The sequence below is a fragment of the Etheostoma cragini genome, chromosome 2 (assembly GCF_013103735.1).
Source record: "Etheostoma cragini isolate CJK2018 chromosome 2, CSU_Ecrag_1.0, whole genome shotgun sequence".
Lineage (NCBI taxonomy): Eukaryota > Metazoa > Chordata > Actinopteri > Perciformes > Percidae > Etheostoma > Etheostoma cragini.
Genome location: NC_048408.1, coordinates 13867532 through 13886894, shown reverse-complemented (window position 1 = coordinate 13886894; position 19363 = coordinate 13867532). Strand labels below are relative to the sequence as shown.

General features: G+C 37.7%; 2 protein-coding genes across 2 annotated transcripts in view; both read right to left on the bottom strand.

The window, feature by feature from the left end:
• Positions 1-301: 301 nt before the first annotated feature.
• On the bottom strand, positions 302-2046 carry fabp2 (fatty acid binding protein 2, intestinal). The gene is made up of 4 exons (XM_034890563.1): positions 1859-2046; positions 1149-1321; positions 711-818; positions 302-529 (listed from the first exon to the last, which is right to left on the bottom strand). Exons 1-4 carry the CDS (start codon positions 1923-1925, stop codon positions 479-481), a joined length of 399 nt encoding a protein of 132 aa, XP_034746454.1. The 5' UTR covers positions 1926-2046; the 3' UTR covers positions 302-478.
• A 7377-nt stretch (positions 2047-9423) lies between these two features.
• Positions 9424-19363, bottom strand: part of gucy1b1 (guanylate cyclase 1 soluble subunit beta 1) — an 11332-nt gene continuing 1392 nt past the window's right edge. The window contains exons 3-13 of the mRNA XM_034889809.1: positions 18617-18717; positions 18378-18496; positions 17860-18057; positions 16610-16840; positions 16273-16389; positions 15547-15680; positions 13528-13725; positions 12102-12339; positions 11247-11387; positions 9848-10002; positions 9424-9701 (exon numbers count right to left, since the gene is read on the bottom strand). Of these exons, the coding sequence (XP_034745700.1) occupies positions 9557-9701; positions 9848-10002; positions 11247-11387; positions 12102-12339; positions 13528-13725; positions 15547-15680; positions 16273-16389; positions 16610-16840; positions 17860-18057; positions 18378-18496; positions 18617-18717 (1777 nt within the window). The 3' untranslated portion in view covers positions 9424-9556. The remainder of the gene's footprint in view (positions 9702-9847; positions 10003-11246; positions 11388-12101; positions 12340-13527; positions 13726-15546; positions 15681-16272; positions 16390-16609; positions 16841-17859; positions 18058-18377; positions 18497-18616; positions 18718-19363) is intronic.

Below are 19363 nucleotides of genomic sequence, written 5' to 3'. Positions count from 1 at the left end.
GATTTGGCCTGACATTACTGTTGAATTGAATTGTCGGTGCTTCAGTGAATACTTCATGACTTGTGTTAGTACAGATCAATTAAAAAAAAACATAAAAATCTGTCTATACTTTATATTTTTGTAGATAATACAGTATATATTTATTTTTATTCATTGTTGAATAAAGTTTAAATTATTGTATCACTCAAATAAGTCACTTCACTATGTGTGTGTTTTTTATACTTTAATTCCCAACAGATTCTCCCTGAAGATGATCATTTTTAAATATATATATACACAGGAAAGCAAAACACAGAAAACAGGCAGTTGAGTATGGCTTTATTAGTGCAAGTATCAAAATCCTGTGCAATTCTAATCTTTTTTATACGGTTCATGGGCGTTACACATTTTACAGGTTATGTTGGTATAATTAGACACAATACTGTATGTAATCCTGAAGTATAACCTCTCACTTTAAAGTTGAGTTGATCGGTTTGTTCTAACCCCTCTTGAAAATCCTCTTTGCATCCACACCTTCATAGTTGTAGGTCTGTTGACAAAAGATTATGTCAGATAAGATTATTATATAACTTCATAGTTTCTGCATGTGGCTGAATTATCAAGAGGGTTTACTCTGACTAATAATGAAATTACAGTAACAGCTTCCCAAGCGTTTGATGTAAATGTGCATTTTTGGTGGGCTAATTTCTATGTATGTAAATTCACCCCACCTGTACAAGTTCATCTCCTTGGATGATTCTGGTTGTTGTCAATTGCTTTCCATTGTCCTTTCTGCTGAAGATCCCCTTCAACATGTCTCCCTCCATGGTCCATGAGCCCTGCGGGTTAAATCGTAGAACTTATTCATAACATGAATGCTAGGTGGAAAAGTTTTGGCAGAAGGTTAACCGTTTTATGGCTGGTACTGTTCGTGGTAATACGTTAAAATCATCTGGGTATAGGGATTACCAAAGTAAAGGTCTAAAGACAAGACGTGAACTAAGAAAGTATTGTGACGGAAATACCCAGCACATCTCTAAGTATTTAGAAATAACACATGATTACACTAAATTACTAAAATTTAGATAATTGGAGACAAACTTGAGTCTTTTCTCGTAAAGGTCAGTTTCAGAGAAATTCTAAAGTGTAGTGATAGAAAAGGTGCTTACTGATAGTTCTGTCCCATCTGCAAGGCTGTACTCAAAGGTGACCCCCAGGGTGAAGTCTATTTCCACATTGCGGAAATTGCTGCTCTCCTTGACATGAAACTTGTCTCCAGTCTGTTGGATGGTTATCTTGAGATTGTCGTGAGCAGCCAGCTTTCTCTTCACCATGTTAATTCCTGGTAACAGACACAATGAAATGTGTTCAATAGGCTCTGAACAATCAGAGGAAGTTTGTCAGGATTTAATCACTTTTTAAGCACATGTAGTTCCTTCGTTTTTGTTATTAATAGAGGGTAAGTAGGTACAAAAGCCAAATCACAAATGTGTTCAGCAGACCAGTGTGCCGCCAAGTGTTTTCATCTGAGACTCCAGTATTTGTTTCAGTCTTTTATGTAAGTGTTTCATAACTAATAACTTGTTACTGCACATATTTTGTAGAGATCATAAATAAAACAAATAAAACATTTTGCAATAATCATCAGTTTGCTGCATAACTGACATTTTTATTTAGAAACAACTAACTTTATTAAATCAAAACTGTATCGGTGCTTTATCTACTGCGTTTTCAGAGCTTGATTATATTGTGGTCGTTGTATTACACAAAGACTTGACATGGTAATACACTGTGATTTTTCTACCAATGCATCAAATTCCACACTTTAAAAACATGTTTGCTACTCAGCATTTTATTAGCAAAGTTTGACATCACTCACCCATTTGTTCCATGAATTTCTCATAGTTATCATTGCGATCAATTTTCCAGTTGCCGTCGAAGGTCATGGTGGTTGTGAGGGTGAGCTGGATGATTGTACACCGAGGAATGTCTTACTCAAAGTGTGCCACTCCTTTTAAACCACACATCCTCTTATCTCATCGTCCAATCTCAATGCTGATGTGGCCGTTTAAAGCTCATATGTTCTTAAGGCAATATCCACAGCTGCATTTGATTGGGCAATACCATTGTCCTGAACCAAACCGTGCATAGCCTATAAATGTATATACTTATGAATAACAGTCGTTAACAATAGCTGACATCCTGTTTTACTTCTATCTCTGTTTGCAAAGAGTGTTGCTCATAACTTAAAAATGGATTCAGTGCAGAACTACAGTAACTGAGCAGGCAGCTGTTAAACTAAAATTTAAGTGTAACTTTAAACACATTTGTGTTTAATGTCTTATGTTTTGGTCACTGTAAGTTGAGCTTCGACCAAAAACAAAAAACTAAACAAACCTGTTGAAGCGTATGTGAACACAATTTTTCCACTACTTTGAATTTGACCGTCTCTGATGTAATGTTGCTCTTATCACTTAGAACAAATACAGATGTGATCATTATGGTTGATAATGCATACCCAATGATACCTTTGACCTTAATCTGACCATTTATGATAAAAAAGACCTCTGATATTTAAAGGTAATATTAAACTAGCATTCTCATTGCATGTCACACTAAATTATGTGTGTGTGTGTGTGTGTGTGTGTGTGTGTGTGTGTGTGTGTGTGTGTGTGTGTGTGTGTGTGTGTGTGTGTTTGTGTGTGTGCATGTGTGCGTGTCTGTGTGTGTGAGTGAGAGAGAGAGAGAAAGATAGACAGACAGACAGGCAGACAAGGAGTAAATGTGTGTTTGTATTTTTGAGTTTGGAAGTATTCTGTATACCGTATTTAAGCTCTATTTGGGAATAATGTGAACAAAATCTACTGACTACAAACTAACTGGAGTGTCAAAAATTGTCAATAAATTATTTATCTTAAATTGGCAGAGAGGTAAGGCACACTTAACATCCCTACCAAGTCTTAAAACATGCACATGTCAATTACCTTTTTTATCTCGGTTTCCTCTCATCTTACTATAAGTGGCTCAAGAGATCTTTATCTTTGCTTGACCTTCACTTCCACCTCATTGAATCTGCCTCTTATCACACAAAAGACCTTTCTACTATGACTGCTGTGATGAAATTGATAGGTAAGCTTGAGACATACTTGATTAAGCCCTGTTGAACTCAATCTTTAACACAATAAAAGTCCCATAAAGTGTTGTATCATCTGCAACAAAATGGCTACGTGCAACATAATACCATGGTCTATAAAAGGAGGTTGCGTGCTGCATTGCCTCAAACTCTGTTAAATCGGTCAAATTATGATTATGCATAATTGTTCTAGGTCTGTCCAGCCAGTTCGTGACGTAAGCGCATCATTGGGTCAGTGAAATCCTCTGGAATAGTCCAGGGCCGGGTCACGGATGTTGCAGCTGGCGGAATTATTTGGCGGGCAACGTTAGTTGTATTAAATAGTTAATGCAGCAACACACCAATCCTACAGTGATAAAACGCTATAGAGACTGGACCACACGTAAGAAATGACAGCAACATTGGCTTGTGTGTTTAACCAATGAACAGTCTCTGAGTTGAGGTACTTAGGCTACTGTAGTCTGATGGAAAGTGAAATGAATGATGGGCAGTGAAGCAGCGTCCGTCAGCGCCGTAAAGTTGGCATGTTAACGACATAAACTTCTTCTGAATCATTGTTGTAATAAATAAAATACATTGTATACATTTATTGAGTATATATGTTACTTTATAAAATGTTATATTATAAAACATTTTTTTTTACATTTTACACAACAAAGTTTTCCACAAAATTAATTTGGTAAAGCGTCAGTGCAAGTCCATGCAGGGACGTTGCTGTGGCAACGTCTTAATCTAGTTCTGAATCCTTCTTTTTTTAAATTAATAATACTGTTCAACATATACCTTAAATATTGCTTTTTGAAATTTCAAAAAAAAGCTTACTTTGTTTTTAACACCTTACACAAAGTTTTACAACTAGGCCATCTACCACCTGTTGCATGACCTTATTAAACCAGTGAATCCTTGTGTCCACCACAAAAAAGAATCCTAGTTGACTTTACATTGGCATTGTTTTCCGTGGTGGCCACACAACATTTTCACACATTCCTCGCCACCACAACGTAGGCTAATGCCGTGTTTAGAGTTTGTGATCATTTTGCGTGATTCTGTGAGATCACGTTGCAAAGCACACTTCAAAACAGACAATACATGCTGTAGCACCAAAAAGGCCGTATTCACAGCTGATTCTCTTCCCTCATCATGGTAGAAAACGCACAGGTGTATTAAATGACATTGCTAAATGGGCTGCAGGCCTGCTGCCATCAGAAACACCAGGGGTTTCCTACTATGACACGCCAAACTGCCTGCAGTGACAACGGTTTGTAGGCCTACACGTTGTTGTTCTGGCTAGCTTGCAAACAATTAGCTCAATTTAACTTACCCATCCAGCACACAAAACTGTTAATTCATTCTGACAAGTTGTTCTACTAACTCCTGACAAAAGATATTTGGGTCTTTTGCTGCTAGAAGTTCAAGTTTCTTCCTCAGCCACTGTCTTGTTTAGCCATTAGCCGATTTGCTAGCCACATTGACAAGAGGCCTATGTTCTTTGCCTTTTTTATTTATGTATTGTGCTGTGATTCACAGGCAAAATAAATAAACAGTCATGACTGTGATACGTGCTGCATGAAAAAAAGGATTTCCATTTTATGCTACTTTATACTTCCACTACATTTTGAAACCCAATAACCCAACTACCTTTACTGTTAGGTAGGCTATACTTTCCCGATTTAGATTATTAAGGTAAAATCAACAAAAAGTATGATGTAGCCTTACATATACCTCCCAGCACTAAAGTAATTAAAATGAGCTCCCCCCTAACCATGTACAATAATAATCCAAGTATATGAATATACATTATTCTAAAAAGATAAAAGTGATTTTCTGGAGGATATTATCAGAGAAATTGTTCAGTGTTTTTCGACTTTGAAGCCCTGACACCAGATACTAAAGACATCTTCAATGGTGTGTGTGATGGACTAGCTTGTGCGTTCATGATAAACATTAAAGCACACGTTGGCTAATCTGGCTATGGGAAGTGCACACAGCAGGGATTTACACTGAGCATTGGGTTTTTCCCCTCTAAGGACTTAAAAGGACTCCCATTAGATGACTAATGCTGAGCAACATCTTGGCTTTTTCTCTCATCCAAAGACATCCCTGGCAATGGTGTCAGCATTCCCAGTAGACTACATTTTCATTGTACATAATGTAGTCTAATACACCTGGTAGAGAAGGTAGTGTTGAACAAGTTAATACTATAAATTTAAACTTTAATGCACACTCTCAAAAGGCTTGTGAGAAAACCAAAGTCTCCAAATTGTGAGATGATTACCGAGACCCCTCTGAGGCAAACCATGAAGAAGAAAAAAGGTTTAAAGAGAGCCCCTTCTCCAAAATGCAACCTAGGGTGTTTTTGTGAATGTACCTGAGTCAAACCTTTTGTTTAAAAGCATAATTAAAACTGAAGCGCCACTTTTAGGATTAACTGTATTTTTGTTTTGGGTCCAATGGCCTTTTGAACGGGAGTACTAGGGCATCAAAATCACTATTTTTAAAACCCTGCAAACACTGAAAACACTTAAACTTTGCTCTAAGTATCACCAGAGGCTCTACGGATGAATTTGAGCATTAAGAACATTGTTTGTGTACACACACTCTTTTTGACTGGCGAGATGTCGGCAACCGTAAAACCGACAGCTAAAGTTGTTCAACAACTCTTTTAGTAAACTCTGTGTACACAATGTTCTCAAGTTCATGTGTAGAACCCCTGGTGATACATTCAAGCAAAGTTTCAATGATTGTAGTTTTTCTTTTTTTTAAATAGGGATTTTTATTTAATCATAGAAGTGCCCCTAGCACTCCCATTCAAAGGCCATTTGACCAAAACAAAATACGGTAAATCTTAAAAGTGGAGCTTCTGTCCTAGTTATCCTTTTAATGAAAGTTTGACTCGGGTACATTCACAAAAGACCGATTGCATTTTGGCGAGAGTTACGCTTAAGTGAGGTCAAAACCAACCACTTCACAATAAAGCTGGACCAGGCATACAGATTTGTGTCCAGTGGGGGTCCGGTTAACAACTTAATTTCCTACAGAGGTGAAATATGCATTGCCTTGCCTGCCACTGCTATCAAAAACAATGTCCATTACAGATGTAATTTGTGATTCCACTGAGATGCACAAGATTAAATGGTTTAGATTAAAAACACAGATTTCACTCCTTTCCAACACGGATGATGCAGCATCAATTACTCTCTGTAACAGTGATACTGTAATGTTACACACAACGTCTTAAATTAACGCGCCGAGTAAAACAAAAGGTTTTTGTTGTGTCTGAGTATAAAACGTATGTATTTCTTAAAGTATAACATAAATAAAAGTTTGCACCCTCTTTGTGGTAACCCCACTGAATGTTTTAAGATATGTTCTGCGTAAAAGTGAAAAACAAGAAATGCACTATGACAAATGTATTTTTGTCCCCAGGATTGTTATCTTCTGACGAACCACTAGAGAGGGCTCTTTACCAAAAAATTGACTTTATATTGGAGACTTGAACCAACGTCACTGCTGTGTATTACAGTACTGCCACCATGAAACTTTCTTTATTCATCTGTAAAGTTTAGTCTTTATAAGAGCCACAGTGTGCAGGTGGATAGCAAAGCTTGTGCTGTGCAAAGGATTATATTTTGAGTTACTTTCCAACAGAAACATATAGCCCTTAGTGGCAATTTGCAGGTTCAAACCTTTTTCTAAATAGGGACTTCAAATTAATTTCACACGTGGTCAACATCGTTAAACATATCCTGCTAACTTTGTAACGATTGGACAAACACTGCACTGCACAAAATGCCTACCATCATCAAGAAACATCAAGTGTTTATAGTGTATTTTTTTTCAACATAACAATGACAAAATGTCCACTAAGTTTGATTGGGATATTTTATTGATGCACTGAGCTAAACAAGAAAGGGCAAAAATGAGACGTCCAAGGTTATTAGCCCCCAGGCCATTAACAGTCAATAGTGTACCCTTTCTGAACCACAACTTACAACAACCTCTTAGAGTAGTTCTTTACTAGGTTGGCACAGGTCTCCTGACGGATTTTGGCGCATTCTTCCATTGCAAATTGTTCCAGCTGGTCCAAATTGTGTGGTTTCCTAGCATGGACATTCACTTTGAGCACCCGCCACAGATTCTCAATAGGATTGAGGTCTGGGCTCAGTGCGGGCCACTCCAGGACCTTGGTTTTAGTATCCTTCAGGAACTGTTGGATCAATTTCAATGTATGATTTGGGTCGTTGTCTTGTTGGAAGACCCAGCAGCGACCTAAGGATAGACTACGAGCAGATTTATGCATATTATCCCTCAAAAGTTTCCCTTTTCATAATGCCATGCACCCGAACAAGGCTCCCTGTGGCTGAGGCTTCAAAACAGACCCACAACATGATGCTCCCACCACCATGTTTAACTGTGGGAACTGTGTTCTTAGGATTGAAGGCCTCTCCCTTTTTTTCCCCAAATATAGCAACATCCATGTGCCCAAACAGTTCCAGTTTAGTCTCATCAGCCCAAAGCAAAGACTTCCAAAACTCATCTTTACCTTTCAAATATTCACAGGCAAAACTCTGTCTGGCTTTGATGTGCCACTCTTTGAAAGGGGTTAAAGGGGTTCTTCTGGGACGATGGCCCTGAAGCCCACCACGATGAAGAGCCCTCACAACTGTGTTCCTTGAAACATCAACTCCAGAAGAGGCCAGGTTAGCAACAATCATCATGGCAGATGTCCGGGGCTTCTTGATGACATCTCGGACTATATTCCTCTCCAGAGTTCTTGAAATCTTGCGTTTGCAACCACCCCCAGGTTTGTTCCTTACAGAATTTGTCTCCTTGTACTAGGCAATGATGCAACGTACAGGGGTACTAGACACTGTAAAATGTTTTAAAATTGCAGTATAGCCTTCCGCATTATCATGATCCTCCACTATCTTCTTTCTGAGCTCAAGACTGATTTCCTTTGTTGTTGGCATGGTGAGTAAATGTAGTAGTAGTTTTCAGTAGCCTTCCAATAGTGTGTTCAAGTGCCCTGTTCATTGTAGTGCTCAGGTGTTGTTAGGAAACAAATTGACTGCACATGTGTTGTTTGAAAGCTGATTGGTTCATTTGGTTTGTTTTGAAAGCAAAAATTCGCATGAGGGCTAATATTTTTTACCTCAGCATTTTTCACTATATTTGATCTAAAGCAAGCCTAAAAATGTATTTTATATTCCAAAATGTACCAAAAGCTACTAAATAGCATTGGTGAATGTTTGATTATATCAAGTTTTAGTAATGATGCCAACATCGGGAAGAATTTTAGGAAAATTCCTGGGGGGCTAATAATTTTTGGCCTCAACTGTACAAGCGTATACATAGACTTGGGCAGTACAGAGGCAGCTGTTTACTTCTTACAAAGGAAAATAGGGTGAAGAAGTTTCATACATTTACGCATGTGAAATTAATCCAACACATACAACATAGTTTAACTTATAGAGGCACAAACAGAAGTTCCACCCCTAATAAAGTTTACTTGGCTACTAGTTCATCAGAAAAAAAGAATACATTTAAAAAAACACGTTTAACTAGCTAAGTATGTAGATCAAAATCTCAATGTTTAGTATGATCAATATCTCAACGTTTAGTATAACTGAACATGGTAATCATGGTATTTTTTTACAGAAGCAGACAAAGTGAATAAAGAGGTGCCATCAATATACAAAGTACAGTAAAGTGCTAATTTCAGACTATTTTAACAACTCTATTATAGATGTGTTAAGATACAGATTTGCTAACTGCTAAACATGTATCATTTTTGACTTTTTTTTAAAAAATAAATCAAAATGAAACCTACATCTTTGAAATTTAATTAGTGCCAAAGTGCTGGTGAATGTGGTGATATAAATCTCTTAATTTTAATGGTTTTGATCTAGTGTAACATACAGTGTAAAACTCTCACAGCCACTGAACAACAATGGGCCTCCAAAATAGTGACAGTAATGTTTTTCGCAAAACATGATATCAAGCTACTGAATATATTTTTACACACATTAGTTATTTAGGCTAATTACTAGAACAAAATATAAATTAAAAAAAATAGCAATTCAAATATTTAAGATATATGGAAAATGCTTTGCTTATCAAAACCTTTAGTGCTTTTATAACAATGTGAGAATATTTTATTCCAAAAATGTATCAAACTTGAATATCACTAACCTTTACTATTCATTAATCACATCATGGTTAAGCAGAAACGAGCAGGAAGAGCAATGGCACTGGTTCATCATATTAAAAATATCTGTGTCTGAGGATAGATACTCATCTGTTATATTTTCTAAACTGACCCAACTCATCCCTGCCTCAAAATGTACACAATTTATAAAGACAATTTGACTGTACGGTACCATACTGAAGCTTCTGTTGGATGACACGTGTGACGTTTTAGTGTTGAATCTGAATTGTTAAGCCTTAACTATCTGTGGTGGAATCTGTGTTGGTGGGCTTCCTGGACAGAAACCACACCTTCATTGGTTCCTTCTTTCCTTTCATGGTGATGGGGCCCCGATACTCCAAATTAAACTGAGGGTCAGCATTCTCAGCAGACTGCAAACACCTGCAATACAACATCAACACCATCATAAATCACTCGCGCTGCACGGTATGGGAGGATTCTGTATCTTATTTTCACCAGTTGACTGAAACAACTGTGTGTGTGTGTGTGTGTGTGTGTGTGTGTGTGTGGCAAGTAAATCTACTTACCGGTAAGTGTATTCAGAGACATTTATTTTCCCCTTTTCACCAGTAGTTTCTGTACGACTTGTGAGGTTGACCGTATTCCCAAAAAGGCAATATCTAGGCATCCTCTGGCCAATCACTCCAGTCACCACTTCTCCTGTGTGGATTCCAATAGTAATCTGTAAAGAGGAGAATTGGGGAAGAGTCTTGATAGAGTCCTCTGCAATTCCACGGTATGTCAGACAAATAAATAATTAGATAAATGTGCCAAAATATATCCCCGTTTCTTATTGAATGCTGGCAAAACCAAGCTTAAAAATGTATTACAGAATATACAGAGCACTGATCATTAGTCATCTGCGCTAATTTCATAACTCAATGCAGCCCATCACACCTGAGAAGAACAAGTATTGAAATAAACCTGTGTATATTTTTAATAAAGGAGGAAAATGAGTTCTCCACGGAGAGAGAGATAAAAATGCTTCTCTTTCGTTTGTTGGTCCAAGTTATTAAAGCTGAAAAGGTGCAAAATTTGGTGGGTGGATATAAGGTTAACTTTGCCAGAAAACACAAAATTATATGTTTATTTTCTTTAGGTTTGCAACAAAGTATCAATTCCAAAAGTAGTCCCAGGCAATTTTCAGACTAATATTAACATTAGAACTTGTAGGCACTTAAGCGCTTGTTGTCTACAGAGCATGAACCCACTGAGAGTGTCTGAGACAAATGAGAATCTATTTTTAGACACCGGATCGTGAGATGATTTGAGTCTGTTTCTGCTACTAAACCAGACTCCCCTTCTGCCAGTGCCTTGTTCCAAATAAACAGCCTTTTGTTAACCAGACATGATTTTCCAAAGTTAAGTCCCAACAGTCATTGATACAATAACAATCTCCAACAGTCAGTTAAACACAAGTCGCACAAGGCTGTTTTTTATCCAACATTTCACTGCGCATTACTTCAGCGTCCACATGCACACATACTATTATGCTAAAATCAATCAAAAATTCTTGAGGGTGAAATGATATGCCAAAATAACAGATGCAACGCTACAAAACAGTAACAGGAAAACAATCAGAATCGTGACAAAGACATACCGTAAACAGTAAATATAGAAATATTGCTCATGTGAAAACCATCTGCCAAACTAAAGAAAGCTGTGTTTAATTAATTAGAAAAAAAGATTTATGTGCCCAGAATTAAAAATATTATAGATATACACGTAAGTGTGTGTGTGTGTGTGTGTGTGTGTGTGTGTGTGTGTGTGTGTGTGTGTGTGCGTGTGTGTGTGTGTGTGTGCGTGTGCGCTCTGTGAGCAACACAAAATACATACAAATAACAGTATTTAGCTTTTGGCAGTTTATCTTATCTATCTGTATATTGCCATACAACAAAGAAAACTTTTTTGATCATCATATCCCACCTGCACTGGTTGGTCATCCACTTTGACTTGTCCAGCAATCTCCAGCATATCAAGAGCTAGGTGGCAGATGGACTTGGCGTGGTGTGTGCACGGCTCTGGTAGGCCGCTCACTGTCATGTACTTATCACCCACTGTTTCCACCTGTATGAAAATAAAAATTTTTTTAGTGTTTATGGGCATTTTATCACAACCTTTTTACTTCTTTACTTTGGGTTTACTTTGAACTACAAAGCTTCTTCTTTTTTTGCACTGTGCGACTAGAAATAAACTAAAACACCCTGAAATAAACACTTAAACACTTACGTCAGCTTTAAAACATTCAGGGCCTCTTTCAGCCCTGTTAAAACAAGAGGACCACCTAGCCATTCAACTTGTAGAGTAAATATTACTTCTTTCGGTGACCCAATGCCTAAAGCTGATCCCTGGAAGTGCCAAGGTCTGTTTGACTTCTTAAAGTGCATTCTTGTCTGAAAGCCTGAGTTTAAATCTGCTCCACAAGGCCTATAAAATTGGACAGTCCCTTTGTAAAACTACACTGTGTTTAGAAGTTAGTACTACTCTTCTTATGTTGAAAAACTCAAGTCAACTGTTGTAAATACTCACTGACTTGTATGTGCATATTGCATAACATAAATCACCAAGAGGGTCTGTGTGCTTCACTGGTGCATCTAAGCTGAATAAGCAGCACAGGACACAGTAGTCAAAAACCTTCAAATCCTCAATTTTAGATTGTAGACTTCTAGTTTTTTTGTATACTTTAATCATCAGTTTGCCGCATGGATCCTTATTTTTTAATTTGAGAGAAATGAACACAAATACATGATATACTGTCATGGTATATTTCTTGCTTCCAACCTTGTATACATAAGGATTGTTCCGAGAGTCTGTCAAGATGTCAAAACGTGTGTAAACATCATTGAGCAGGTTGACTATCTTGATGGCTCCCTCAGCTGAGGCGTGCTTGCTGCAGAAGGCATTAAATCCTACAATGCCACTAAAGAGGATGGTCACGTTGTCGTAGCGTTTTGCTGGGACTGGACGTTTGTGTCGCAGCTCGTTGGCAACAGAGGGCGGCAGAACGGAATAGAGCAATCTGAAAGTGAAGAAGAGAAAAGAACGTTTTGAGCAAAAGTGTAGTTACGTTGTACTCGAGCAGCCAAGTAATGGGCTTGGGCTGCCAGAATGAAGTCCATCCTTTGGATCAGCATTTTATTTGCTCACCCACCACCTTTTGGGCATGCTCTCAGATGGGAGGGTGGTGTTTCTATGGTAACTGGTTAGATCATGGCGGCCTGTTAAAAGCAAAATACCTTCCATGATGCATCATAATATGAGGACACATAAGACATACAGATCAGATAAGTCACCACACAAAAATCTATATATGTAAATAGAGTATATTTTACCCAGGAAACAAGACTTGACTTATTCATTTGTAACATCTTTTAATCATTTTTTTTTGTTCTCTTAGTAAGGTGCATGCCTGAATGGCAGTGAAACAGCATGATATATTTTCATTATCAGAAAACATATTGTTTTAAAAGGCAAAAACTAGAACAGCAGCAGTTCTCAAATTTAGAGTGGAACCATGAATTCTTATCAATGTTTGAGCCCCAATGCGCTTTAAGACTGGAGAATGGCGAGAATAATAATATGGGGATCCAAGAGGCAGAGTGAAAGTATTTTCCTATAAGACGATAGGGCTTCTACAGCAGTCTTATAAAGACCACCCTTAACCTCCTGTGCTCCTCTCCAGCTGTGAACCACTGCTGTGCCAAATTACAATACTAGGACAGGCCCTTTTCTGAACGCCAAGTGTCTTGGGCGACAATGACAGGTAAAGAGTAGTTTAGGCAAACCAACACATACAATTACACGTTTTGACTGAATTATGACTATAATACACAATTTACACTCCAAAGGGTCACAATATAAATTCAAAGTATTACTACATAATCAGAAAAAAAACTATATCTGGTACATAACACAATGACGTTTATCTTATCTTTGGTTTTTCCTTAGTAAATTCCAGGTAGTTTTACCTCAATAGGCCTCTAAAATTATTAATATATTATTTGAGAATATCAACATTCTTTGCTTAACCTGTTCACTTTGTGTTGACAAGTCAACCAATAAATAGCTACTTTAGCAGGTCTGGGGATAATGTCTTAAACTATTTATATGATACATTGGTATGCGGTTATATTTCTTCTACTGTTATTCTAACTAGAAAACTAAAAGCTGAAGCTGCAGTTTACACCTGAGGAAAAAAATGTCTGACCTGTCTGTCTTTTTCTTCTCATCCTCCAGGGCCCTGAGTGTGTGCTGCAGACGATCTGTCAAGATTTCCAGCTCCTGGGTCAGCTTGTACTCCTCTCGAAACTGCTCGCCTAGCAGCACCAAGTCACGTGTGGCGTCATGTAACGGGATGTCGCTCAGGTAAAGCCCCCTTCGTGTGAGATCATCCAGGTTCATAACACTAGAAAAGCCAAGAGAGGAGAAAACAGTGAGAACCCCATTATTACTGGTACTACATTGTTTTAACAGCAAAATGGCAGAACATGTCTGTATTATGTGTAGACAGAAAACTACAGCCTTTTCTTCTTGATCTTTGTTCACATCAGTAATCAGTGTAAATTAAACAGAACATATTAAACAGAACATAAAGTATGAACCACTAGCAATGAGATCGCCACTGTCCTTTCATGAGCGAGCCAACTGTCTGCCGATAAATGTTGTGTTGTTATGGGTAAGGTCAGACACTGTGTTGTATCAGTCTTATCGGGTTAGGTGAACAAGCCCCTGTTGTTTCCTTTCAACCCTTTGTGAACAAACTGATCTTGCCCTCTACAAAGTGTCTTTGATCTGTGAGGATCTTTGCAACCCTGCTTTCCTGCGTACCATATTTAACTAGAAGTGTCTGGTTATACAAGGGCCACATAGGCTACTAGAGGTCACAACAGAAAAAACAATGTTAGTACCATCTCATTGGTTTTTCTGTGGGTTTTTTTTTCTCTGACCATGTATCTATACACAATTTGTACTGTATATGAATGCAGAAAATGGATATAGCCCATTTCTTGGTGTCATAGATCATAGTCCATTGCTGTCCAAAAAAAACTATTAAAGGGGTACGCCACTGTTTTTGGACATAAATATCTGTTTACTTGTCACATGGAGTACTAATTATCCTGTGCAGACAGTTGGATGTCGTCTTATAATGCAATTTATAACAGAAAGATTGCACAAACTGGGGGTGTGGAGTTTGATTGGCTTGAGCATTTGAAAGGCAGTGAACAGAAGATGCTATCAAGTTTAAAGTAAGTGTAGGATCCAGGGTTGTTGGAGATTGACCCAAACTAACCAGTCCCCTAACTTTATAAAAGTGCCTTAATATCCTTTAAAAAGAAATAAATGAGCCACACTATTTGTATTTATCATGGTGAGCATTTTGCCAGACCTTCCTCCAAAGCACCCTGAAGGAGTGTCTGGCTACTCCCCATAAACAGTTAGGCATGGGAGGAAAACGCAATCTGGTTCATTTGCAAAATTGTCATGGGCGGTGCTAAACTCCGCACAGAGCCGCTGCAAAATAGTCGTGAGAGAGAAAACTCAGATTGGAAAGATAGGCTAACTAGCAGTCTCAAGTTACCATGCAAAGAGCTGAGGAGCAGTTCATTTCCTGCAGCAGCAGAGCAATCCCGGAAGTGGAACGCAAAGTATATAGAATAATCCCAGACAAACTGCCCTGCTTCTGTAAATACTTGCTTCACATTAATCCACAACTGAAATAATCCATAACAAGTGCACTATTTACTCCTGTTAGACAATTACTGAGCTTTTTCTTTTTAAATGAAAGAATTTGTTTGTGACCCATTTTTTTAGATTTCAGTCTTCAGCCTCAAGGCCATTTGTCCCTCCTCAACACCACAAACAGAGTACAGTAAGGACTGAAAAAGTATTGACAGAAGGACCAACGCATTGTAGGTACAGTGACCTTCCTGCATATTATCAAAATAGTAGTACAAAGGAAACAGTAAACTGTGGAGGCAAGCAAGTGCAGCAAATTGTAACAACTTCACAGTTTTTCTTAAAATGAGGGTGTGTGTGTGCATATAGGGGGATTTATTTTCAATAAGCATAAAAAGCAATGGTATTCGTCAAAAAAATGAACCCCTTGGAAATTTGGATTCCAGGACAATTTCAGTAGCTAAAGAGCATTAGTGTTTTTGATGTGTGTGTGTGTGTTTGTGTGTGTATATATTCAGTCTGCTTCTGTCAGGACAGACTGTGGGTTTACCTTGGTGAGCAAAGAAAAAGGATGTTCTCCGCCTCTGGCAAGTAAATCATTTGTCCTTTCAATCTTAGACAGCTGATCTCCACCCCCGTCAGCTCGTCCTCGTTCTCTATAGTCTCTACGTTCAGTAGCCCCTCCTGTCAGGATTTCATAACACTTATAAACATTGCAAAATATGTTCTTCTCACCAGTTTAGCTCAATCTTCTGTATGTTTTTTATATTCCCAATGTATCACATGCATCATCCACCATTTGAGAGTATTGGTTCAGATTGGATGAGTGTAAAATAATAAACAGGAGTGGCAGCGGTTTGAGTCCAGTCTCTTCACAATGACTACCATCTGCTTTATTGCATTTTATGGCAAGTCACGGCAGCGGTCATTTTAACACCTATGTATTTTGCTTTGTAAGTTTCCATTTGTTTGCTCATTGAAATTTCTCCTTCTCAATATATATATTAATAAATGCAATATGAAATGCAACATATCCGTTTCTTTAATGGATTAATTGTTTGCATCTTTGCATGTAAAAAAATGTTATGCAGATGCTTAATTATCAATCAGCTAAATATGAACAGGCCTCTTAACAATATTAATATATTAGACTATAAACATATTCTGTCACATACAATCAAACCCTGTTCTGGAAAAGAATGCTAATATAAAACAAGTATTGATGTGATTGGCCAACGATGCTGTGACAAAAAATGAAATAATATGGTATATATACCTTGCTTCGCAGAACAAAGACGGTGTTGATGTGGGAGAGGATGCCATGAAAACTGAAGTCAATGTGAGGACGGACTAAGGAAAAAACTGAAGGAAGGATACAGGTACCAGGCTGGAGCTAGGGAATAAAATGAAATATGCATTGTTCAGCAACATGAGATTAAAGGTTTTTGCTTTACCTACATGTATGTAATTAATAACTGCTACATTCTGGGCATCTACAACAAAGACAGAGACTAAAAATAGACACAAGTCAACCTAAACATAATCAAGTGATGAAACAGTGTTTGCTGCCTCATGTAAAACAGACTGTTACATAATTGGATGTGAAACCCCACCTGAGGCAGGATTCGATAAATGGCGTTCCCACACTGTGTGAGCATCAGGTCTCTGTCAAACATGAGGTGGAACGGGAAGGATTTGCAAAATGTGTACGGGCTGATCCGAGTCTCCTGTGTGCCATTCTCCTCAAAGCCATCCAGGTCCTCGTAGAACGCCTCTTCCTCCGAGTCTTTCTCCTCAATCAGAAACTTGATGTGGTCGCACTCTGCGCTTTTTGGTTGGATCATCTACATTAGATGGAGTTAAATAATAGATTGACTATTGATATTATTGTTACAAAACTCACATAATAATTATAATGAAATCAAACTATATCGTGACACAGTGACAGTAATTAATAAACTGTAATTATATATTTCACCTATACAATTAGGTGTTTAATTAATAATATTCCATTAAAAATGTCATTGACAATCCTGTAAGTATTTTAAAGAATTAAGACAAAAATGACATTATTCAGAGGGTTTGTGTGCATACGGCCTGCTGACGTCAAGCTACTGTCTCTGCACCCTGTTTCCACAGCAACAGTGGCTAATATTTCTAGAAATTGGGTGTCACATTTTGAGCGCCATTTTCTGTTCTTTCATTACACACACAATTGCTGAAGAGTATGATCCCGTCTGTACAAGATGATTAGATTTGTAAGAAAACTCGCTCGCTTATTAACAAAGAGAAAATTCCAGCCATTAAAAAACAATTAAAATACCAATGACAGTTCATGACATTAACTTATTCATACTAGTTTAGACAAAATCTGATTAGCGTGATCTGGTAAAGGAGCAAGGTTTAAAAACATGGATCTCTCCTCAGGGTGAATTATCTGAGAATTGTGCAGTCAATGGCCAATTTAAATTAATTCAAAGTTCGATAGATAAACTAAAACTGAGAGAAAAACCTCCCTGGAAGCTAGAGACTCTAACTTAGATCTAAAAATATGCTCTGACTCACAGACATTAGCCTAAAAACCTCACTGCTGGACTGCACTGTACTGCACTGTTCACTTGTATGTTTTGGAGGTTTCTGTTTCTGTTCAATTTATCTTCACATTATAATCTCTTTAATTATATTCTGAGATAGACACAGTCACACACACATATATTCTAAAACATTACAGAGACTAGAAAGCTTCATTAACTGTTAAACCATAAATTAAGAGAGGAACAGAGAAAAAAGTAATCTTCATCATCAGTAGCGAGTGAGCCATTAGAGCTGTAGGGAAAAAAAGGACCAAAAACAGCAAGCAGACCTTCATCTCTATCTCTGTCCCATGGATTTGTTGAGCGACAGTTTTAATGATGCCAATCACAATGTCTTGCAGGCCTTCTCTCTCTGAGTAGTAGTGGAGAATCAGATTGTTCCCCTTCTCTGCATCGGTGCAGCGGAACGAGGGAGCCCTCATCCCGGGATAAATGGTACCCAGGTGGTCATGTAGGGCATCCAAATTCTAAAACATTAGATTAAAATATAAAATATGCACAATACCATTACGGCACAGTTAATTACAATCTAGCTGAGGTATAATAGGCTAAATCCCAAGCCCAAACTGAGATTACCCTGATGACATCACTGTTATTTTCTCCTACTGAGCTACACAAGACATTATACAACATTTTTCACTGGCTGAGCAATAATCCCGGTAAGGAGTTAACAGACGTTCGTGTGTGAAAATCGATGGAGTCCCACTTTAAACATTGCATTTTTGGTACAATGTTGGTTAAGGACACCATCCAGCACTTCTACATTCAAAGAAGAGAGAGCCTATACCTGCAGGAATTCACGAACATTTGATCCTAACACTCTCAAGATGGTGTCATATCCAGACTCTTGGCAAAATTCAAAAAACATCTTCCCAAACATCTGCAAAATGTCTCCTGCGTCAATCTCTGAAATACAGAAATGATTTCATCAGTATTTAATCTTACGATACAAATTCTTGTTAAAATATCACCACATTAAGTGTTGTTTTTATTCCAATAATTGAAAAGAAGCATGTTGTGACTTACTGAGAACTTTGCTTGCAGCAGAAACAAGATCGTATGTTTTGCCATCTTCATATATGATTCTAACAAGGAACTGACCCTCAATATCAAGCTGAGCCTCCCTCCTGAAAACAAGGTGAAGCCATCATTCATGAGCAAATGTCACAGCAGAAATAAACAGTAGGCAGAAATATATTGCGGGCAGCTTGTTTGACAACTAGTAGCTTTGCCTTTTTGTCTTAAATCCCAGAGTGACTTCTGTTTACAGCAATAATTCAATAACAACGTATTTGTCTAATTTGTGGCCAGACAGTGAGGATTACGATAACAAAAGAAAGGTTTCCATATTGCTTTGAAGTGGTTGTGTGGTTTTAAATGCTGTTGAACAAATACAGATAATCAGGTTTAGCTCCAAGCTCAGGCTGCTATTTTTACATTTGACAACCCATTTTTTTTTTAATTGTCAGAAAAGCTAATGAGGTTCTGATTAGTACTGTTTAACAGAGAAAACAGAAATGATTTAGAGGCCTGGGGAGCAGCTGCCATTCTTTCAGCTGAAAAAACATACCAAGCCTTGAAAGCTTTTGTAAAGTAAAATAATAATTCATTTTTAAATGATTCAGCTCATCAAAGGTCTCAACTCGACCAAACATGATGAATTGAGCATTCAATAACATTGAGTTAAATTTACAGAGATAACATAAGATGGTGGCTGAAGAATGACAACATTGAAAACATTTACAAGAGGCAGCTGCTGCTTCTTTTTTTTTT

Coding starts and splice junctions, on each gene's coding strand:
- fabp2 (XM_034890563.1), bottom strand. CDS start 1,925: ATGACCTTCGACGGCAACTGGAAAATTGATCGCAATGATAACTATGAG. Junction 1,322..1,858: donor GAAATTCATGGAACAAATGG/GTGAGTGATGTC, acceptor GTCTGTTACCAG/GAATTAACATGGTGAAGAGA. Junction 530..710: donor AAGGAGATGAACTTGTACAG/GTGGGGTGAATT, acceptor TTTTGTCAACAG/ACCTACAACTATGAAGGTGT.